Source organism: Zootoca vivipara, chromosome 3 (genome assembly GCF_963506605.1).
Source record: "Zootoca vivipara chromosome 3, rZooViv1.1, whole genome shotgun sequence".
NCBI lineage: Eukaryota > Metazoa > Chordata > Lepidosauria > Squamata > Lacertidae > Zootoca > Zootoca vivipara.
This window is the reverse complement of record NC_083278.1, coordinates 93,619,691-93,643,953: the sequence shown is the minus strand read 5'-3', so window position 1 is coordinate 93,643,953 and position 24,263 is coordinate 93,619,691. Positions and strand designations below refer to the sequence as shown.

General features: G+C 40.8%; 1 protein-coding gene across 1 annotated transcript in view; it reads right to left on the bottom strand.

Moving 5' to 3' along the window:
• The window catches only part of USH2A (usherin), a 452,818-nt gene that overhangs the window by 288,428 nt on the left and 140,127 nt on the right, over positions 1-24,263 (bottom strand). Inside the window, exons 23-27 of the mRNA XM_060273280.1 lie at positions 20,343-20,473; positions 10,307-10,433; positions 8,307-8,408; positions 7,873-8,061; positions 3,088-3,218 (exon numbers count right to left, since the gene is read on the bottom strand). Of these exons, the coding sequence (XP_060129263.1) occupies positions 3,088-3,218; positions 7,873-8,061; positions 8,307-8,408; positions 10,307-10,433; positions 20,343-20,473 (680 nt within the window). The remainder of the gene's footprint in view (positions 1-3,087; positions 3,219-7,872; positions 8,062-8,306; positions 8,409-10,306; positions 10,434-20,342; positions 20,474-24,263) is intronic.

Sequence of the window (24,263 nt, the reverse complement as noted above, 5' to 3'; positions counted from 1 at the left end):
AAAAAAAACACCCCAGCTGATCAAACATGTGTTTCCAGTTGCCAGCTCAGTCCTGTCCCTGGTTTCCACCCCCTCCTTGTCCTTTCATCTTCTGAATTCAAAGACAGGAGCTACACAAAAGCAGTCATTGAGCTGTCACACACTCCTTTCCAATGAGACTTTAGTGCTAGTTCTCATGAAAGACCATATAATCCCATCTGTTATGATCCGTTAAGGGAAGAAACTGGCTGCACATAATAAAATAATATAATAATTCACAACAAATGGCACTGTGAGGCGACCTCCTGAAGAGAAAATGTACTGTGTCCTGTTATCCCGCATATCTCGCCAGTCACAGCCATCGGCATCTACACTGCAAAGGGTCTGTGAGTTAGAAAGTTTAAAAAGAAGGCACTCTGCAAAAGAAGGGTGTCCTTGGGGTGCATTTTACAAAGGAAACTTGTTTCTGAAAGGTTGCCCTATCGCCCACTGTAGGCCAAATACTTTAAGTGCTACACATTGCAAGTATTCTGACAGTAGCTACTACGTAATCATTTGTAAGGAGTGGATTACTGGCCAGCTGTTCAGAATGGCCAGTTGATGGTTCATCAGGGGATTTGGTGAGGGAGAGAACTTGAAGAAGCATCTCCACCCCCCCCCCCATTGTTCAGCCAAGACATTAAGATCCAGCTCCGAGGGAATTAAGGCACTTCCCTCATTGCGAGAAGTGAGGTTACAGGAAACCAGGCAGAGGGCCTCATCAGTAGTGGTGCCCATCCTGTGGAATGCCCTCCCATCAGATGTCAAGGAAATAAAGAACTATCTGACTTTTAGAAGACATATAAAGGGAGCCCAGAATATGGAAGTTTTTAATGTTTGAAGTTTTACTGTGTCTGAAGACTTAACTTGTTGGAAGCTGCCCAGAGAGGCTGGGGCAACCCAGTCAGATGTGCAGGTTATAGATACTGTTGTTGTTGTTGTTGTTGTTGTTGTTGTTGTTGTTGTTGTTGTTGTTGTTGTTGTTGCTGCTGCTGTTTCATAAGAATTTGGAAAAAATAATGTAGCCTATCTCATTCCTACCTGCAACTAAGTGGAGGGAACAGGTGTAAGATGCACATGGGTGTGTGAAAAAAATAAAAGTCCCATTTTGGAAGAAAAGGATGCCAAGAATGGTTAAAAACACATTGAGAGTGTGGGGGACCTCCCTCCCCTGGGATCTTGTGTGGGATAGTATGGCTTGGTAATGTGACTTTGCCTACATACATGTTTTGTTTTGTGTATTTAAAGTCAAATCAAACATATGGAACACTGCCCCTGAAACTTTTCCCAGTTCAGGAAAATGTAGGTTATTTGTATGTAATATTATATAAAATGTAAATTTTACATAATATTACATACAAATGTAATATTATTTGTCAGCTCAAATATGCATGGATACTTTCTGCCTCCACTACTACATTAATGCAGTAGTGATAAGGAGTTAATTGTAAAGGTGTAGCTCAGCAACACAGAAATGGAAGGTGCTCACCAATGCCAGGGGAAAAAATACAAAGAAAAAACATTTAGCTGTCCATGGCTTTAGCTATTTAACTATCTATGGCCAGTAGCAATGATGACCTGAAATGTATGCAAATAGGGAAATATAAATTAATTCCTTGCAGTAAAAAAAAGGGGGGGGCTTTTTTCTATAAGCTACGTTGCTATTTTATTTTACAGTCAAGTAACTGGTTTAAGTATCTTAATGTCTTTGCAAGAGAGTTGGGGAGTTACTAAAAGACAGGTGAACTATATGATGGAGTGGCTTTGATTCGTGGAAAAACCAGGTTAATATCCCTGCTGAATAACACTGAAATAAATTTGGAAAGCCAATACCGCTGACTGAAATTTGCTTGCAAATGTTTCATTTTGCATTCAGGTGTTGTTGGGTTTTTCAAATTATTTGATTCTTTTCAACAATCCCTGAAGGGAGCCGTAGTTAGTCATAAATTCTGGAAAAGTGGACTTTGGGGCAGAATGAACTCACAGAAAACAATAAACCTTTGGAGTGAGAGGGATCTGTTCATCATTACTTGGGATATCTATATGGGGTTGTGTTCAACATAGCACTACGGAGAACTTTCTGTCATCACAAGGCTTACGCTTTGTGCAATGGAATGTTCCTCCCCTCTTCTTTTCCTCCGCACCACCTAAATCTCTTCTGGGGGTTCCCTCAAACATCCAGAACAGATCTGGGGAGGAAGAAATCCTGTTGCTCTAGCACTAATGCACTAGCCTAAGAATATAGCTGACTATCACCCATGGTGTTCAGGTAATGTGCATGCACTAAAACTGATGGATACTATCAGCACTTACCTACTTTGTGGTGCACCTGTTAGGGAAAAAGAGGGGAAAGGGTGTCCCAGACAAAAGCCAGGTGGTATCCCACCTATGGAGTGATAAGCCATTTATACTAGCAGTTCTTTGAGTGCAGCAAAAAGCACCACATGTCCTTTGCAGGGCCAATGTGCTTAGGACTTGTACTGCAACCCTCTGGGCAGGGACCATGTTACTTCTGAGTTCTTTATAACACTAAGCATGATATTAGTGGTCAAGAAATGTTAAATACTAATGGATGGCCTATTAATGGATGGCCTTTTCAAACAACTTCAACTTCCAATAATCTGTGATCCCATGATTGTATAAAGGTAGAGAAACCAGATGGCCTGGCAATGAAATACATTAGTGAAATGGCACAAGACAAAAATCAATAAGATACTATTCTTTCTAGCTATAAAACTATACAGGAAAGTAGATTAGGTCACAGAGGTTATGGGAATATCACTATACCTAAGAAACAAAATTGAGGACCTAATGAACAGTCTTTATGGATGCACACTCCTATTCATATAACTACTGCCATGATTAGTCCACTGTCCTCCAGATTAGGACAAAGGTAATGAGTTACTTCAGTTGACAGATGGGAAGAATGAAATCAAGTAGCAATTGATATATTCTCTCATGTAAATTTCTTCATATCATGCAGTTTATCCTGCCACACAAAGGAAATCCAGCATCTATACATAAAAATTCTTAAATAACCTATTTGAAAACAAAAATATAAACACCTACTGCAATGTAATCTGGCCCTTCTTTGTTGTAAATGAACAGAAGTAATCCATTCAGCTGATCCGTTTTAAAAATAAAGGAGATCTCCATGTCCGGACCAGCATGTAAAACATTTGAATGAAGTTCTAGGAAACCTTCAGAAAGGGAAGAAAAGAAATGAAAACCATGCAAAGAATGTTATACTGCAGTCTCTATAATTATATAAGTGAGAATGAAATTCCGTCAGACTCAGTTCAAGGAATTGTATATAATATCAGCCCAATAAATAGAGGGCTTGTTTTTGAGATGAATGAAATGAATACTGAAGTCATAACTTAGCAGTGAGTTAGCCACACTCATGTAGGCTTCCCCCTTCATTTCAACTGCATTACAGTATGCATTTGGAACTACATACTGAAATGAGGGAGAAATTTCAGACAGGCAGATTTGCCTTTGTACAACACTCTCTCTCTCTCTCTCTCTCTCTCTCTCTCTCTCTCTCTCTCTCTCTCTCTGTGTGTGTGTGTGTGTGTGTGTGTGCATCAAAGCCACTGTATCTTAAACAGGTCATTGGCCTATGATGACTTTCTCATTAAACTCAATTTCACTAACAATAACATTAAAATAACTAGAAAATGCAAGCAGCAATGCGTTGGAGAACAAAGCCCTGTGTAGGATATTAAATGTCATATGCCAGAGATGGCCAAGGGCCATCTTGTCTGGTGAAATGCAATGCCCTTGCATGGGTCTGGTTTTGTGATAAAGATGAATATAACCCAGTAGTATGGACTCCATGATGTCTGATGGGTGAGTGAGACTGATCACATGGTCCCACACCAGCATCTCTAGTGTGGGGCCATATCCCATCAGTCCCATCCACCCTTCATATACTATGACAGGTCTGGGGAAAGTGCAATTACAGTAGCTTCCATGTCTTTGCGCATAACATATTCAGTAGACTTAAGAGTAATTAAGAAGTAAAATGAGGCTCTTTCAGTTTTGATTCTGATGTTATGGGACCTGCTGTTAGAAGCTTAGTCCTATTGGATTTTCAGAAGATCTGCAAGCCATTGCTCTTTAGGAAACCATTTTAAGGGATAAAGCTGGCTAGGTTTTCTCCGAATTTTGCTATATTGTGCTGCTTCTATTTGATCGTTTATATATATATATATATATATATATATATATATATATATATATATACCCCTTCATGGATCAATGCCTTGTCGTGGCGAAGGGGCTTGAATAACTCAGAGAAGCTATGAGCTATGCCATGCAGGGCCACCCAAGATGGACAGGTCATACTGGAGAGTTTTGACTAAACGTGATCCACCTGGAGAAGGAACTGGCAAGCCACTCCAGTATCCCTGCCAAGAAAACTCCATGGACAAAGACAACAGGCATATAAAAGTTATGACGCTGGAAGATGAGCCCCTCAGGTCGGAAGGCGTCCAACATGCTACTGAGGAAGAGCGGAGGACAAGTACAAGTAGATTCAGAGCTGATGAAGCGGCTGGGCCAAAGCCGAAAGGACGCTCAGTTGCGGATATGCCTGGAAGCGAAAGGAAAGTCCGATGCTGTAAAGAAAAATGTTGCATAGGAACCTGGAATGTAAGAACCATGAGTGGAGGTAAGCTGGATGTGGTCAAAAATGAGATGACAAGAATAAATATCGACATCCTGGGCATCAGTGAACTAAAATGGAAGGGAATGGGCGAATTCAGTTCGGGTGACTATCATATCTACTACTGTGGGCAAGAATCCCGTAGTAGAAATGGAGTGGCCCTCATAGTCAACAAAAGAGTGGCAAAAGCTGTAATGGGATGCAATCTCAAAAATGACAGAATGATCTCGATACGAATCCAAGGCAGACCTTTTAACATCACAGTAATCCAAGTTTATGCACCAACTACCGGTGCTGAAGAAAGTGAAATTGACCAATTCTATGAAGACCTACAACACCTTCTAGAAATGACACCAAAGAAGGATGTTCTTCTCATTACAGGGGATTGGAATGCTAAAGTAGGGAATCAAGAGATAAAAGGAACAACTGGTAAGTTTGGCCTTGGAGTTCAAAATGAAGCAGGGCAAAGGCTAATAGAGTTCTGTCAAGAGAACAAGCTGGTCATCACAAACACTCTCTTCCAACAACACAAGAGACGACTCTACACATGGATATCACCAAATGGGCAGCATCGAAATCAGATTGATTATATTCTCTGCAGCCAAAGATGGAGAAGCTCTATACAGTCAGCAAAAACAAGACCTGGAGCTGACTGTAACTCAGATCATCAGCTTCTTATAGCAAAATTCCAGCTTAAACTGAAGAAAGTAGGAAAAACCACTGGGCCAGTAAGATACAATCTAAATCAAATCCCTTATGAATACACAGTGGAAGTGAGGAACAGGTTTAAGGATTTAGATTTGGTGGACAGAGTGCCTGAAGAACTATGGATGGAGGCTCGTAACATTATACAGGAGGCAGCAACGAAAACCATCCCAAGGAAAAGGAAATGCAAGAAAGCAAAATGGCTGTCCAACGAGGCCTTACAAATAGCGGAGGAGAGGAGGCAAGAAAAATGCAAGGGAGATAGGGAAAGATACAGGAAACTGAATGCAGATTTCCAAAAAACAGCAAGGAGAGACAAGAGGGTCTTATTAAATGAGCAATGCAAAGAAATAGAGGAAAACAATAGAATGGGGAAAACCAGAGATCTGTTCAAGAAAATTGGAGATATGAAAGGAACATTTCGTACAAAGATTACCATAATCAAGGACAAAAGTGGTAAGGACCTAACAGAAGCAGAAGACATCAAGAAGAGGTGGCAAGAATACACAGAGGAATTATACCAGAAAGATATGGAGGTCTCGTACACCTCAGGTAGTGTGGCTGCTGACCTTGAGCCAGACATCTTGGAGAGTGAAGTCAAATGGGCCTTAGAAAGCATTGCTAATAACAAGGCCAGTGGAAGTGATGATATCCCAGCTGAACTATTTAAAATTTTAAAAGATGATGCTGTTAAGGTGCTACACCCAATATGCCAGCAAGTTTGGAAAACTCAGCAATGGCCAGAGGATTGGAGAAGATCAGTCTACATCCCAATTCCAAAGAAGGGCAGTGCCAAAGAATGCTCCAACTACCGCACAATTGCGCTCATTTCACACGCTAGCAAGGTTATGCTTAAAATTCTACAAGGCAGGCTTAGGCAGTATGTGGACCGAGAACTCCCAGAAGTGCAAGCTGGATTTCGAAGGGGCAGAGGAACCAGAGACCAAATAGCAAACATGCGCTGGATCATGGAGAAAGCTAGAGAGTTCCAGAAAAACGTCTACTTCTGCTTCATTGACTATGCAAAAGCCTTTGACTGTGTCGACCACAGCAAACTATGGCAAGTTCTTAAAGAAATGGGAGTGCCTGATCACCTCATCTGTCTCCTGAGAAATCTCTATGTGGGACAAGAAGCTACAGTTAGAACTGGATATGGAACAACTGAGTGGTTCAAAATTGGGAAAGGAGTACGACAAGGTTGTATATTGTCTCCCTGCTTATTTAACTTATATGCAGAATTCATCATGCGAAAGGCTGGACTAGATGAATCCCAAACCGGAATTAAGATTGCCGGAAGAAATATCAACAACCTCAGATATGCAGATGACACAACCTTGATGGCAGAAAGCGAGGAGGAATTAAAGAACCTTTTAATGAGGGTGAAAGAGCAGAGCGCAAAATATGGTCTGAAGCTCAACATCAAAAAAACCAAGATCATGGCCACTGGTCCCATCACCTCCTGGCAAATAGAAGGGGAAGAAATGGAGGCAGTGAGAGATTTTACTTTCTTGGGCTCCTTGATCACTGCAGATGGTGACAGCAGTCACGAAATTAAAAGACGTCTGCTTCTTGGGAGAAAAGCAATGACAAACCTAGACAGCATCTTAAAAAGCAGAGACATCACCTTGCAGACAAAGGTCCGTATAGTTAAAGCTATGGTTTTCCCAGTAGTGATGTATGGAAGTGAGAGCTGGACCATAAAGAAGGCTGATCGCCGAAGAATTGATGCTTTTGAATTATGGTGCTGGAGGAGACTCTTGAGAGTCCCATGGACTGCAAGAAGATCAAACCTATCCATTCTTAAGGAAATCAGCCCTGAGTGCTCCCTGGAAGGACAGATCGTGAAGCTGAGGCTCCAATACTTTGGCCACCTCATGAGAAGAGAAGAATCCTTGGAAAAGACCCTGATGTTGGGAAAGATTGAGGGCACTAGGAGAAGGGGACGACAGAGGACAAGATGGTTGGACAGTGTTCTCGAAGCTACGAACATGAGTTTGACCAAACTGCGGGAGGCAGTGGAAGACAGGAGTGCCTGGCGTGCTATGGTCCATGGGGTCACGAAGAGTCGGACACGACTAAACGACTAAACAACAACAACAATATATATATATATAATCCCTTCCAGTAGCACCTTAGAGACCAACTAAGTTTGTTATTGGTATGATCTTTCATGTGCATGCACCCTTCTTCAGATACACTGTATATCTGAAGAAGTGTGGATGCACACAAAAGCTCATATCAATAACAAACTTAGTTGGTCTCTAAGGTGCTACTGGAAGGAATTTTTTTATTTTGTTTTGACTACAGCAGACCAACACGGCTACCTACCTGTTACTAAAAATATAGATGTATTTTAAATTCGAAAAACACCAAATTCTAAATAAGATCAAATAAAATATTTTGTATTTTTTCACTTCACAAAATTCAGAACAATAAAAAGCACAGGTAGTATTTCAAACAATTTTAATATGGGGTTATACCTCTCCCAAGAAAATGTGCTCCATTTGCAAGCATGCCTGGACACCCTTCCCAGCTGCGATAAACATTTCTTTGCTCCACTGCTTCCTTCCATTCTAAAGGCTCCCAAACTTCATGAGGATGATGTATCTTTTTCAAGGACACCTCTCGGAGACACCCCACAAATCCTCTTGTAACTATTTTAGAGGCGCCTGACAAAAAAATATGTTAAAAAGCTGAAATGCACAGAATATAATGAATTTCTTGGAAATAAGAAATAAAAACAATTAATGCATAACATCAAGAGTAGTCCAATCAGTTCTCCAACTCATCTCACTTGGAATGGCTCTGGGACTTCATACTTGGTACCGCAGTAGCACAAGGACTTCGAGTGAATACTCAAGGGTAGGCTGGGAAGTGAAAGTATTGCCATGCAAACAATGCAACACCTTCTTACCTGTATCTTTTCTTAGGATTGTAAAACCCTGTGGGAGTCCTCCAACAAAAACTCCTGTGTTTTCTCCAATAATGGTACTACCACTGACAGCTGATGAGGAACCTAAAATCAGCCAAAGAAAATTTATTCTAGCAAGAACTAGACGGTGTCAGGTCAAAATTCACCACCATGGAAAAAGTAGAGAACAATGTTTGTTTGTTTGTTTAAGGTATTTATTGGCCACATTTCAAGACAAAGTCCTAACAACGTGGTGTGCTGAGATTAGATGAATGACACAAAGATGCATTTGAAGCATCAAAAACCATAAAAACCAGCACTGCAAGAAACTTTTGAGTCTCAAGAATCAGCAGCACTGTTGAAGAAAGGCAGATTTAAATAGATGAGTTGTCAAAGCACATTTGAAGACCTGCACTTTAGAAACCACATATACGTAATTCAGATCCACAACAGTGGGGACAAAACTGAAAAGACCCTATCTCTTGTGCCCGACAATGTAATTTATCTCATTTATAGATGTACAACCATAATAGCTAACAGGGTGAAATTAGGTAACTTGGTATCAGAAAATGGTGTGTCAGAACAACAGGGAGGATCTACGTGTTTCACTACCGTAGCAAGCCCCCTTGTATCAATGCCATGACCAAAGGGGACCAGGAGTAGGTGGGGGATCCAGGGCAGGAAGAATGAATCAGAGCTACACTACATCCTATAATTCTGCCATTTGTATCCTAACATCATCACGGGGTGAGGGAAAGGGCACAGAAAGGAAAAGCACAATTTTTATTCATATCAGTCAAAGCCCAACATGCCTTAAGATCAGGATTTGCCTGTCTCCACACTACCCTGCCCGTACAATGATATCAGCATCTGGATGCAGTCCTCCATACGCCCCTGGCTTCTAAAGCAAGGAAGGAGCTGGGTGGGAAAAGGGCTATGGAAATCTCTCACTGGCACCTACTGTATTTTCTTTTTGGTAACAGAAGCAATCCTTTTTTTATGTTTCCTGGTTAAGCTGTAATTATAGTAACACCTGTATCTTTCACTGCTCATAAAGAGGAGACTGCAGGCACTTTTCTCCTCCCTGGTCCTTTTAGCTCAACGCAGGGCAGCAGCTAAGCCAAGATTTGGCTAAACATGTCATCTGAACATGAGATTGTGGTGAAACTCCTTCCTCCTTAACTAGGATCTGAAGCCAAGGTTTGATCTTGGTTACAGGATGTGGTTAAGGAGGATAGAGCTGGACCATGATCCCAGCTTCAGATGAGATATTAAGCTAAACTTTGGCTTAGCTGTCATGCCACTCTGAGCTACAAGGAGAAGGAAGGAGCAAAACACATCCAAACAGATTATCAGGACTATCATTTCCCTGATGATCGGTACCTGAGTGACCTGGTCAGAGAAGCTTAGACATCTGAGCTCTAGAACACTGGGTTTAATTTATTTTATTAAGCCCAGTGAATCAATGGCTATCTTCTGGGGTCACCAGGATAGTGACAGTCCAAGGGCATGCATATATATCCCTACAACATTCCCTGTGGCCTTTGTGGTTCCCTCCCACATCCCTCTATTAGCTGAAATTAGGCATGGAAAAAACCATTTTATTATAACCAGTAGAACAGGCTCTGGTGTGATCTCGCTTATGGTGTGTGTTGGAGGGGTGCCCACAAGTTTCTTTAGTTTGCAGGTTTGGCCACAAACCTGAAACATTTGGCCACCCCTCAGTTAGAGTGAATTATCAACACAAACGTACCAATTTATTCATTTGGAAAGGGCTCAGAGAGGCCCAGAGGTCTAAACTGAAAATTACCAAGTTAAAGATAAACCTGTGTGTATTTTCAGAAGCATCATCTTGTATTTTATTACTGCATCCTTCCAATGATAAAGTGCCCAAATTTTAAACAAAGTGAAAATGAAAGAAAAATCTGAAGAAACCTTTATAAAAAATATTGTGATAATCACTTGAGAAAATTAATAATAATGCTATGAGTTGAGAGAATTACCTGTGAACTGCCCATCCACAGTGATTGTTCCCAAAGCCTGATTCCTTACAGCAGTTATATGGTGCCAACTGTTATCATTATATTGTCTTCCACCATCATTATCAGGCGTTAGTGCAACAGCAGATCCCTTTTAAAAGATATTTAAACAATTAATAAAAATGTACCGAGATAGGTCATTATTATATCAGCCTTGAGATACAGAGGCAACTTTGTTTCAAAGTGAAATTAAAATATCCTACAGTACATAAAGCCCCCCCCCCATGCTGAAATGGTAGAACCATTCACAATCAAACTTTTCAACTTTGCACACAATTCAGCGGTAAATTTTCATTACACACAACCTCATTACATCTTCATCCAATAATGTCAGTGCAATGCAAGGGTCAGTTCTCACTGAGCTGACTGAAAATGGTTTCAAACAAAAATTAGCCAGCAGTGACCAGGGTAGAAAGTAAGTCCTATAAGTAAGTCATAGTGGCCACCCTCCCACAGTCTGGCTATTACTGGGTTTATCCTTGTACCAGGAATCCCAGTGGTGAGGACGAGTGTCAGGGCTCAGACATATGCAGCTGTCTTCTAGGGCTACAGACTGCTACCAGCCATGGTGGCTATGTTCCACCTCTACTACTAGAGGCAATATGCCTCTTAGTTCCAATTGCTGGCAAACACAAGTGGGGAGAGTGTTATTGTACTCATGTCCTGCTTCCAAGGCTTTCTGTGGATATTAGGCAACAAATGGATAGCTCAGTTGGATAGAGCATGCTGCTGATAATGCCAAGGTTGCAAGTTTGATCTCCATAAGGGACAGCTGCATATTCCTGCATTGCAGGAGGTTGGACTAGAATGATCCTCATGGTCCCTTTCCAACTCTATGAGTATGATATCTGGTTGGCCACCATGAGAACCAGATGCTGAACTAGATGGGCCTTTGCTCTGAACTAGCAGGGCTATTTTTACTTATTTGAAACATTCACATGCCACTTAATTATTACCCTTTTATAGACCTTCCTGTCCAGGACTAGACAATGGAAGAAATACACCAACCGGGCCGCTGCTGCAGAAATACTCACCACATGGGGCAACTGCACATTAATCCAAAGACTCCCAAGTTCAGATAGAAACCTAGATACCATCACTCATGTGTTTTTAGTTCCCTTTGAAATATAACGCAAACCACACACTTACATACAAAAACAGAACAGAATCATCAGGATGTACCAAATATCTTGTCTAATATACTCAGGGAGGAATTTAACATTGTACCTCTTCTGATCATTCCACCAGCAGAAGCATGTTAGTTTCCTAGATGTAACTATCCTCCATTTCTCCACCTCGCGCTGTTCTCCTGGCCCCTCCCTGAGCTAGTTTTTTGTGTGTGTGCGCACGCATGCATGTATTTGCACAAGCAGAAGTCTCTGTACAGGGCTCCTGTTGATTGGACTCATTAGATGAATCCCACCCTAAAACTAGAACATTTGTGTGCCTGTGTTTCTTGACATATCTATTGCATTTTATAAATATTATTAGTCACTTTGAGGACCCTAGTAAAAAAGTGGGATATAAATCTACTAAATTAAAAAAAAACCATATATATACACAAACCCAGTGTTTATATAATGGAACATGTTTTTAAAAAATCATTCACACACCACAAGAGAGATAGCAATTCAAAAGTATCTTTTGTAATATTAAATACAGTATTTTACTTTATGGGTTATTACTCAGAAGCCTTAGATGATGTGAAATGTTACATAGCAATCTAACAGGAGTGAGTCCCCAGGACTATATATACCAGGGCTCCAAAATCTATTCTGGATTCCTATTGGCTTCAGGGAACAGTTAAAGAGTTGTTGGGGTTTGACCTTTTTAAAGCTCTAAATGGCATGTGTTTAATTTACTTATGATAACTCCCTTCTCTACATTCTAAAGCCAGATATATTCACCCTATTCCAAAACTGTTATCCTTTATGCACCAGATTAAAAGTGCTCTCATTTCTCAAATCTTTGACAACAAATTATTTACACCTTCCATTTGCAGTTTTAATCGCCGTCTATTGCTGCAACCACATTGGCGCTGTGGGTTAAACCATAGAGTCTAGGGCTTGCTGATCAGAAGGTCAGCGGTTCGAATCCGTGCGATGGGGTGAGCTCCCGTTGCTCGGTCCCAGCTCCTGCCCACCTAGCAGTTCAAAAGCACATCAAAGTGCAAGTAGATAAATAGGGACCGCTCCGGCGGGAAGGTAAACGGCGTTTCCGTGTGCTGCTCTGGTTCGCCAGAAGCAGCTTTGTCATGCTGGCCACATGACCCGGAAGCTGTCTGCGGACAAACGCCGGCTGCCTCGGCCTATAGAGCAAGATGAGCACCGCAACCCCAGAGTCGGACACGACTGGACCTGGTGGTCAGGGGCCCCTTTACCTTTACCTTTACATTGTAAACAGTTTTAGGTTCCAAGTCTTTTTTTCAAATTAAAAAAAAAGTTTTATAAATGAAATGTAAGCCACCTTAAAACCTATTAATTGGAAATCCTAGTTAAAAATGAGAGAAAGTACAGTGGTACCTTGGTACACCTCCGTTGTCATACGTTTCAGTTCTCAAACGCCAAAAACCCGAAAGGAAATGCTTCTGTTTTCGAACGTTTTTTGGAACCTGAACCTGTGACGCAGCTTCCACTGAGTGCAAGAAGCTCTTGCAACCAATGGGAAGCTGTGCCTTAGTTTCCAAATGTTTTGGAAGCCAAACGGGCTTCCAGAACAGATTACATCCGAGAACCGAGGTACCTGTACCACTGTGCTTGTGTTATTATAGCTCTATTAATGTGTACGGTGACATATAATAAAACTCTAATATCTATGAAGCTCAACAAAGAAGCATTTCTTACATTTGTTTCAAATTTGTATGTCAAGACTAGCATGGGCACGATTGTTAGCTGTGGTTTCGTCTTCTTTTTTGGATGCTTGCTTTACAGAGAGGCACTACAATCAAAACTCCTGCTGGACTGGGGAGTAGAGAAGGAATTGGGCAGAAGTGACCCTGCACCTAGTTCTGCCAGACTCCACCAACGCAGAGCTCCTTGTTATGCCTGCATAACATGGTCACTAACAGGATCCCCACCAACAGCAGCCCACAACAAGTTCTGATATTGGTTGAGGATAAGATGTGGAGGAATGAGGTTCCCTTTCATCCACTAGACCCCAAGGCTGCCTGACTGCCATCATGCAGCAACATCAGGCCCAATTCAGGCTCAGTTGCTAAGCCAGTGCCAGGCTGGTGCAGGAATCTGTCTAACCTCCTCTCAACTTCCATGCCAACCAGTGGTGGATCCTGGTGCTCCATCAAGTTCCTCTACTTCCTGGACAGGGTTTGGATTGCAGCCTAAACCAGAAGAAGAAACCATGAGTGTCACCTGACTAAATCATACTTTGAGTCGACCCAGTGAAATCAATGGGCCTAATTGCAGGCGGAGATGAAACAGCGTACAGGGGGGAGGTTCAGAAAGTATCTACATGGTGCTTAGAGAATAACTTGCACCTAAATATTAGTAAGATAAAGGAGATGGCATTGGACATCCGGAGGAAGGGGGGGGACTGTGTGGAGAGAGTCTCCTCCTTTAAATTCCTGGGAGTTTACCTTAGGAGGACCTCACTTGGAAAATCAACATAACACAGGTGGTCAGAAAGGCCCAACAGAGATTCCATTTCCTCAGGGTCTTGCGAAAGAATAATGTTAAACAACTGATGAACTCTTTTTACCGGTCCACAACAGAAAGTGTCCTTTCATATTGTATCACAGTGTGGTATGCTGGCCTGACAGACATGGACAGAAAGGGTGGTGAATACAGAGGGTGGTGAATACAGCACATGATATTATGGGCTGTCCCTTGAGTCCACTAGTGACATCGCAAGGGATCGTTGCCTTAGGAGATCGAGAAAAATTATCAGGGATGACTCACACCCCGGCCATCAACTCTTTAATTTTCTACCCTCGGGCAGGAAATATAGAAGTATAATCAGCCGTACCAACAAGCTAAAAAATAGCTTCTATCCATGGGCTGTTAGGCTGTTGAACGAAAAATAACATAACGAAATTGACTTGCAAGGTGGTGTGTTGTCTGGTAAGAGATTGAGTGTTGGGGGGAGGCTCATTTAATTTCATTGTACACAGGTTGTACAATGACAATAAAGGTATTATTATTATTATTATTATTATTATTATTTAGTCACGAATAATTTATGTCCACTGATTTCAGTGCATCTATTCTGAGTATGACATAGTTAGGTAACACCCATCAATACTAGAATTTAAAGATCGCTTGGACATATGTAGGGAGCTTACTTCTTACATGATGGAACTTCTCACTTTTACTACTTGTTAAGAAAAGCTCTCTTGAACTCATGGAACTAATTCCATGGTTCTTTGAATCCTGGTTTGAGCCATTTTCACTTCACTTTCCAAGAACCATGTTTGGACACTAAGGCTTGAGCACCAAGCTTCTGCTCCATTCACATAAGAGGATGTGATTCGCTATAACTCCCTTTCCATCTGCAGCCCCCAACACTTATTCCCATACTATTCCCCAATGCCCAGGAACAGATTTTAAGTTCTTTTAAGTTCTTTATAAAACATTTCCAACTTATTTCCAGGGTATTGTGATATCTTTGTTTTTCTGAAAACAACTCTGACACATCCAGAGTTCTGTTTTATACGCCAGTTCACGCCTGGAAAATAAATTATTCAAACAGATGCACATTATAGTGGAAAGTTCAAAACATGTATGTTTACTAGATGTAGGTGGGAATGCAATTTGTATGTACTGTATAGTGGAATGTGCCTCCTACTGACATGCTTTGCTGGCAAGATGTGCACTTAGATGCTCATTCCAACATGTGTTCTGATGTGATTCAGCATCCACTTTGTTTCTCTCTCTGGTGAGTTTGCGCAAGAGTTTGCACATCCACCTACTGATTATTTTTCTCCCCCTGGTAAAAAGTAAACAAGACAGAATTGGACATAAGGAAGGTCCAGGTAATTGCTCGTACCAGTGAAACAATATCTGTGTTGGAAATCGAACTGTCAGATTACCACGGTATCCCTACTTTTCAGTAGAGCTGCAGGAGAAATAAGATCAACATTTCAACTTCACTTTATTTCATCCGAAGTTCCTTTTGCAGCTCAGAGTAGGGGGATGTAAAAGGGGAAGGGGAAGGTGTTAGTGGGTCCTAGCTCTGTGTCCAAAGACAGAAAAATCAATAGCGCTTTTTTTTTTGACACTAATTGCATCATTTTTCAAACACTGCAGATTATTTATGGAAAGCTCTTTGCAGCACCATGCCTAGCAGCTTCAGGAAGAGTATATTGTCAAAAGTGGATGTAGAATCTGTATTTGGATAAATGATGGCTGTCTTGGAATAATTAGTCCAATCCTTAAAAGAACAATCGCACACCCCAAGACAGCATGTGATAGCATTTGTAGGAGACAGCTTTCTGGTATCGTTTGTATGTAAGAAGTGCATTTAAAACAAAACTTCTGTATAATCATAATTTTCTCCATTTGTATTAAAACAAATGTATCCAAACACATACATAATTGTAACCTATTACACAAGAGTCATGTTTTTTAGTGATCTGAATGACTAACGGTCTTGTAAATGAACTCTATAAATTTTAGATTTGTAGGAAGCAAAGCAGATGTAAGCACAATACTAAAAACACAGGAAAACGCAATGACAGTGCTCACACACTCATTCTAGAATGAATGTGTGTTATAGGGAACTTCTTGTTTAATTAGTGTTTGTTCTTTATGAAGGAGGCTGTAATAAAATATATTATCTGGGGACATATCCAAATTAAGATTCATATTATGTACAGCTTTGTGGAAAGGCAAAACAGTATCAAGCAGCCCAACATGTTTCACAGAAGTCAAAGTTAGAATGGCACATAAATAATAACAGCAGATTCAGTGCATGATGCATTATCAAGCATGTTTTCAGCAGCCATCAACAATCACACAGGCTATGTCAATCAGACCTGTGTCTAAGATTTGTTCACGTCTGCCGCTACAGTAGGAGTGTCTTGGACAAAGATGCCCAAATATTAGTCTAAAATACAAGATAAATGATACAGCAATGACAATATAATTTTAAAACAAAATATGTTGCTACATAAAAGCTGTTACTTAGTAGTTAAATGACCTGTTTCCTCCTAGCTCTTCTTTTCTCAAGTACACTGGATTACTAGAGATAAAATCCCAAGCATTTTCAAAAGGTATATATGCTTATTTTCAAAAAGAGTAAATATTCATCAGAGTTACTGCTTTTCGTCAATCTGATATATTGGTACACAGAGAAGTTCTCTGTCCCACGAGAATGCATTTTACAGGCCAACAAGCTTTCCGTTTCATACACTATTTTTTATTGTCTTCCACCCTATTTCAACATTTTAATATTTTACAAACACACATTTCATTATCGTAGTTTAATAATTAAAACCAGAACCGGTGTCATGCCCAATTAATGTGCCCTGGTAGCATGCCCATTAGTTTTTCCATTAGTGAATTCAACAATACTAATGGGATTACTAGCATGGGATGCTAATTGGGCGTGACATAAGAAACTGGCTTACTTCTTAGCATACCCTTGCTAATGATGAAATTAATGAGCATTTTATTAAATGCTGTCTCATCAAAGTGTACTTAGTTAGCGTTAAAATTGTTACAAACGATGCTGCATGCCAAAGATGAGGTGTCTACAAAAGTGATTCTTTATATGTTTTGGCAACAATCTGGAGCATTTTATTTTATTCATCAGAAATCATATTTGTAGCAACACAATTTCAACATTTTAAGCTACAGAAGGGAATATCCCAACCAGAGTTGAAAGTTGGAGAAAATCACTCTGCAGATATGAGACACATTCCTCTGAATGCTTCTGTAACATGTTAAAAGCTGAATGACTACAGTCCACAACCCATTTCCTTTGTAACAGTGCTGTCAGCTCTAACAGGAATTGCTTTGGAGTAAAAGAATTTCAACTATAGTAATCACATTTAAATATTCTGAGATAAGCAAGATTTGGACAAGAACAGCCCTTATAAAAAGCTATAGAAAGAAGCAGTCTCTCCAGGAGAAAACCCTTGCATTCTCATGCCAGTTATGTGAGGGACGCACATAAGGTAACTTTTTTAAAAGAATAAGAAATAAAGCTTTTTAAAACTCAAAAAAAAAAGTTATGTGAGGGACGCAGGTGGCGCTGTGGGTTAAACCACAGAGCCTAGGGCTTACTGATAAGAAGGTTGGCGGTTCAAATCCCCACAACGGGGTGAACTCCCATTGCTCGGTCCCAGCTCCTGCCAACCTAGCAGTTCGAAAGCATGTCAAAGTGCAAGTAGATAAATAGGTACCGCTAGAGCGGGAAGGTAAACGGTGTTTCCATGTGCTGCTCTGGTTCGCCAGAAGCAGCTTTGTCATGCTGGCCACATGACCTGGAAGCTGTACGCTGGCTCCCTCGGTCAATAATGCGAGATGAGCGCTGCAACCCCAGAGTCGGTCACGACTGGACCTAATGGTCAGGGGTCCCTTTACCTTTACCTAGAAAGGGAACTGCACCTCTTTTTAAAAAAAGTTATTCTTATCTAGATCCTTCTAAAACTAGTGGGGGATGAAAACTCCCAATGACCAATAAGATTAATTATCAGTAAATGTATTTGTGGCAAGAGGAGGCTAGATAAGGTAGACCAACAGAAATAACAGGCCACCAAGGCCTGTTTCGTTTTCTTGCTGTGGTGTGTCCATGTCAGAAGGCTCCACCTCCATATGATGTTCTGAGTCCAATGAAAGAACTGAAGGCAAGATGCAGTTGAACAGCTCGATTTATATATCCTAAGTGTCCACACAGCACAACAGAAAGTCCAGGGGCATGTACAGCTCCACCACCCCTAACACTACAAAACAGCAACAACTCTTTCTAAGGGTCTTCAGGTGAGTATATTTCTTCTAATTCCGAAGACATCACAGAGTGCCTTCTCAACTGCTTCAAGTTCTGCTTTGTCTCAATTTGGGTCTCAGAGAGCAGGATCTAAATGTCCAGGTTGACAATTGATCCATTCAGGCACAAATATCACCTCCCTGCACCCACCCACACCCGGCCTACGTAAACCCAAGTAGCTGACTCAGGGAGGCTGGGAAGGTGGATAAGGGCTAGCATTCTTCTCATATATTAGCTGTCTAATATATTTCCCTCGGTGCCCTCCTGGGAAGGGTCTCTTCATCATTCCACGTTATAAGCTCCCTATGTATCCAGATTTCTGGGTAAGAGATGTACCTTCAAACTGCCTGACCAGCCCTTCTAGTGGGCTCCTGAGGCTTGCCATTGCCTTGCTAGCTAGGGGCCTTCCTGGGAGAATGCAAGGCTGGAGGTATGTTGGCTCTTCCCCAGGCTAACAAGCCTGACTTCAGTCTCCAGCAGCCACACCACTTGCCTGGATGCAAAGTTGCTTCCTCTCTGCCCCAGCTAGCTCCTACATGGGCATTCCTCAGCCTTTCTTCCTACTTCCAGCCCCCCAAATTCTGCATCTTTTATTTCCACCCTACTCTTCCTAGTGCCTTTTCTGCCCACACCCAAAATCTTGTGGTGTATGTTCATCAGACCTATTAGGATGGTGAGCAGGGCTGCAGCACTCCACATTTTTCTCTGTAGCAGGAGCTGACCCCACCACAGTGACCTGACACAGTGCCCAATGGGGGCTGCTTCTGGTAGTAGGAACAAGCAGATGAGCAGCAAGGACAGTGGTGATAGAAACTGCACTGGGGAAAACTTTGGCAGCTTTTCATAGTTGGTCATCAAGCCCATTAGGTATCTACTAAAAGTCAGGACCGGAGTCAGCATCTGGTGTCCTTAAGCAGCTGCTAGGGCTTCAGCTGTTCCCTGGTAAAGTCCAACGTTGATGCTTGCCCTGTGCCTCTTTTTTTAAAAAAAAACAAAACACTCTGGTGCACCAGAACACACCATGCCCAGGGCCTCATCAATCCTGGAACTGTAACCTGTAGCCTCCATGCAAGAGTGATGTAAGGACTATATCATACGCCAGGAACAAATAACAAGGGGCAAGTCTTAGCTTCCAATAATAATAAAACCACTGTAATATTGCTAAATTGGCTTAGTCATTAACTTGCTAGCCATCCTATTGTTGGAAATTAGATGATGGACTAGCAAAGCAGTTGCTATGTTGGTACAAAACTTCACGTCACAGTGTATTTGTCAGTTTTTACGATGCCACATGACTTGTCCTTTTTGTCCATTTTTTGCGTGTGGGGGACAATAAGCCTAAATCTGATCTGCATTTAACTGGTCTGGTCTGGTCCCTACCCTTTAACAAGTGCAGCTCACAGAGCAATATATTCAGGAATGCTTCCAGAATTCTTGCCACACACTGGCAGCAAAAAAAGATATGCTGTACTCCACACTGGTGACACAGTCACAAGAAAGCCCTTAATATATGTAATATATTCAAAATCTACATTATTCTCATTTCTTTTCAAAGTTTCTTCTTAGGCTGTCTAATCATAGGTTTATTTTTCTTCTGCCAAGCATATATTTGAATTAACATGTACACCTTTTAATACAGTATTTTTTAAAAATACTGGCGATACTGACATTTGTGTTATTTTTACATAATAAACAGTTCTTTATTTCATTAGATAATGTAGTTTTAAAAGGAGTGTTGTCAGCTTTGCAGAGCTTGAGATTATGTTACTGAAGTTCTGTCTCCATCCACAAAGATCTTGAGTTATACAATCTTAGTGTCAGTATTTCATGGGGGCCAAACAATTTTAATGCAGAAATTTAACTCAATTTGACTTCGTAACTTATTAGTAATTCAGTGCCAGAGAAGTAATAGGTTTTAAACTTCTGTCCTCTAACAAACCTCACTACATTCAATTTAAATGAACCCATTAACCTATTAATTAATAAGCAGAAAAAGAAGAAAAATCATATCATTAAAAGGCATAAAATGCTTTTGAGACTGGCAAATTTACTATACCTGAGGATCAAAGAGAAAGTAAGGACGTCCCCTCTGCAACTGAAGTACAATATATTCCTCTTGATTCCCAGGTGAAACGGAGAAAAGAATTAGACCATCAAGTTCCTTAGTTCTAAAACTCACTTTAATGCCTGGTTGGAAATAAAAGGATATTATTTACCTCTCAGTTTTTCATGCATTCAATAGAAACCAATGTGTCTGATAAGAAACAAAAAGCCAGAACTATTATCCAGGAGGACCAGGGGAATATGTGCACTTGAAGTACATGATCCAATTTACATGAGTTCTGAATATGCTAGAAGAATTACCTGCTCAGGTGTTGTTTTCTAAAAATGTACCTCATGAAAGATGAAGTTCACTTGTCCATCTGCTCTACCTTTCCTCCTACCACTAATAAAGATGGTTTATTCCTGTGCTGTGTCAAACTCCACCTATTTTAATGAGTCTTCTCTTTCCACAAAAGTGGTATTTTCTTCTGCCTCGTTTTTGGAGAATGGAAGAACTTTGAAGGAATTCCATTAGAGGCAGGTGTGTGTGTTACACTTGCCTCATTAAATGTACAAAATGGAAGACTGGGGGGCTCTTTGTACACAGGCTTACATTCTGGCAGGACCTCCTAGAGTGACCATGTGACCCCATAACCTGAGATGGTTACTCTAGGAAGTAATGTAAGCCTTTGTACAAAGAACCCCACACTGTATTTTACTGTCATGGAGAATAAACACTTGGTGAATTTTATGCCTCAGGTGTCAAAAGAAGTTGACTGGCTTTGGATAGTACTATGTGTCTTGACATGAAGCAAGGGATGCAATTTGCTGCTCCGCCTCAGGCAGCAAAATGTCTTGGGCTGGCCTTGTCTACAATTATGGCTGCTAGGCAGGAAAAAGCATGTACTGAGGAGGACAGTGAAGAGTAAGCATTTGATGAGGAGTAAGCATTTGATGAGGATTTTATTGACACAATTTTGGCACTTATGCGACAAATATTAAAATTATTTGTGGGATTCCATGCTGTTTTCAACAAGGGCAGTTATGATTAACAATGTGCTCTCACTTCGTATCTACTCATACCCATGTCCTTGTGATTCCCCCTTAGCACATTAAACACAGAGCAGGCTAATTTATTGGGTTTTACCCAGCTGTAGCAAATGAATCAACTTCTTCATATTCATTTTTCCCTTCCTTTGCCAGGCAGAAAATAATAAGTAATGGGAAGCTCTTTGTGTAGACAGAAACTATTATGAAAAATTAAAGAATCATAACTGCAACACGTATTCATATTACATAAGGCTACTAATTACCTCACGCCACAAACAATATCCTTTGACCCACAGACTTTAATCATGCCACAGGTTGTCAACGAATGCATCACAGTGTACTCACAAATATTAAGACGTTCACTTGAGATAATGAACATCAATCATGCTATTAAAGTAGCTGTTCAGAGCTATGCAACAACTGACTTTGAACAAACATAACAGGGGATATAATCAAAATCTCCTTTAGTGTTCAGGTGGCATTTCGGAGGGCTAGGGGTGGCACAAAGAAAAAGGAGAACTGGAGGGAAAAACAGAGAAATTTGTCCTCAGGGCGATGTCATGGTTACTTAATTCCTGATTATTCCTTTACATATATTTACCTTTTTAAAACTGATTGCTACTAAAATATTGAAGGCAGATTAAAAATACATAAAAACCAACATTAAAACAAATAATAAGAGACACAAGGTAAAAGAGTCAGCTTCAGTAATTGCCTGACAGCCCTGTAAATAATACCTAAACTCTTGACAGTATTTGTACTAGTGTGTTTGGTAGTGATACTGGTGTGGCATGTCATGTTCTAAGAACATCAAGTTTTGAGGCATTGGTCTATTGCAGAGCTTTGCAAACAGTGTATTGCAAACATTAGTGTGCTGGCTGCAGTGTGTAGATGTGTCATGTGATTCAGTAAGATCCTCTTGCAGAGCTTCATTCAAAGTGCTCTCTTTCTATCTGTGTTGCTTTGCCAGCATATATGGGACCCAGGTGGCGCTGTGGGTTACTGAGCCTAGGGCTTGCTGATCAGAAGGTCAGCGGTTCGAATCCCTGTGACGGGGTGAGCTCCCGTTGCTTGGTCCCTGCTCCTGCCAACCTGGCAGTTCGAAAGCACGTCAAAATGCAAGTAGAGAAATAGGAACCGCTACAGCGGGAAGGTGAATGGCATTTCCGTGTGCTGCTCTGGTTCGCCAGAAGCGGCTTTGCCATGCTAGCCACATGGCCCGGAAGCTGTCTGCGGACAAACGCCGGCTCCCTCAGCCAATAACATGAGATGAGCGCTGCAACCCCAGAGTCGGTCACGACTGGACCTAATGGTCAGGGGTCCCTTTACCTTTACCTATGTTACAGAAAACACATTAGATCTCTATCAAGTAGCTGCCACATGCTACCTGTAACATATAGCTGGACCCTTAATTGAGAAGCTTTGAATATTATTATATTAAATAAAGGCTAGAGCTAGATGGTGAAAGGTCTCTTTAATATATTTTTTCAGCCCTTTCCTACTGATTGCTGATTTCATATATTTTATTCTATTCTCTTCATTGTTCTCAACTTTCCACATCACTCTGCCATACACTGTTTGTGTTTTGCTGGATGGCTCTAAGCTGAAAAACTATGTAGCCTTACTTTCGACCCAGAGGTATGATACCTTCTGCAACAAAACTATCTTTAGGAATAGTGAACAAGTGATTTTTCATGGAAATTGATAGTAGTGCAAATATAGCCAACTTAACTTTGCTGGTAGCAGAAAAAGGAACATTCCTTGGATTGGCTTCAGAAAAGTACTATCAGAAGGGGCTATCATGAGATGGCTTTTGGCATGCTCCATCCCCTAAACCCTCCCAAACGCTTTCCTGATAGTTGGAGAACCCAAGTGAATGGGGTGGGCTGAGGCCCTGGGGAGACCAGATGAGGAAGACTGCCGACTTTCACATGGAGACTCCTTTCATGAGCGATATTTTGTGATACTTTCTTAAAGTAGTAACTGTGATCTGGGGCAGATTTGAAATATATATTCAACTAATTACTCCCCCCTGCCCCCATTATTATCATTGCAATATCTCAAAGCAACCAGAAGCTTAAGGAGGTCAATCTAAAAAGGGTAAAGAAAAGGAATTGTAAACAAATCTGAATGTGGGTGGGTGGCTGAATAAAGGAATTAATAAAAGGACCAAGGAATGGTGTTCTATACATCCTATCATCCTGGATCAAGGAAACCATCTTGATTTAGACTCAAGTACATTCTGTTATGTTAAAGTGACAAATTTGATACCTGTTATTTTTTTGCCACCCCATTATACCCACTACTGGTAAAACAAACAGGACATTTTAGCTTTAATCTTCTTACTACATAACCCAAATAACTTCAGTCATGTTTGCATTAATGTTGCATTAATCATGTTGTTGCGTATTAATGAGTTTTCAGGCTATGCTAATTACTGTCATAGATTCTGCAGCAGCCCATTAAATATACAAATTACAGAATTAAAGAGCCAGAGCTCTTCATGATTAATCTTTAAATGGAGAAAAACTAATGATGTCTGTACAAAGTTTCTCTCTACTTTGGGCTGACTGAGCCCAATGAGCAATCAATTAGAGTATTTGAGGAATAAGAAACCTCTAAGATAGTGTAAAGGGGCTTTTTTTTGCACAGTTATTCAAAACAGACATTGGGGATAAAACCTTTTCAGTTTTTCTACTATACAAACATTTATAACATCATCCAATCTTTAAGACTTTTTAAAGTGTCTTCAGGCTTGTATTCATTATTATGTACCCACTGGAAGCAGCTGCCTGCCTCTGTATGAATATAGTAAATCAATCTTCTCTTTTTAGCAAGGACACCAGTCCTGTTGCTCTCTAGTTAAGAAGATTTACAGCAAACC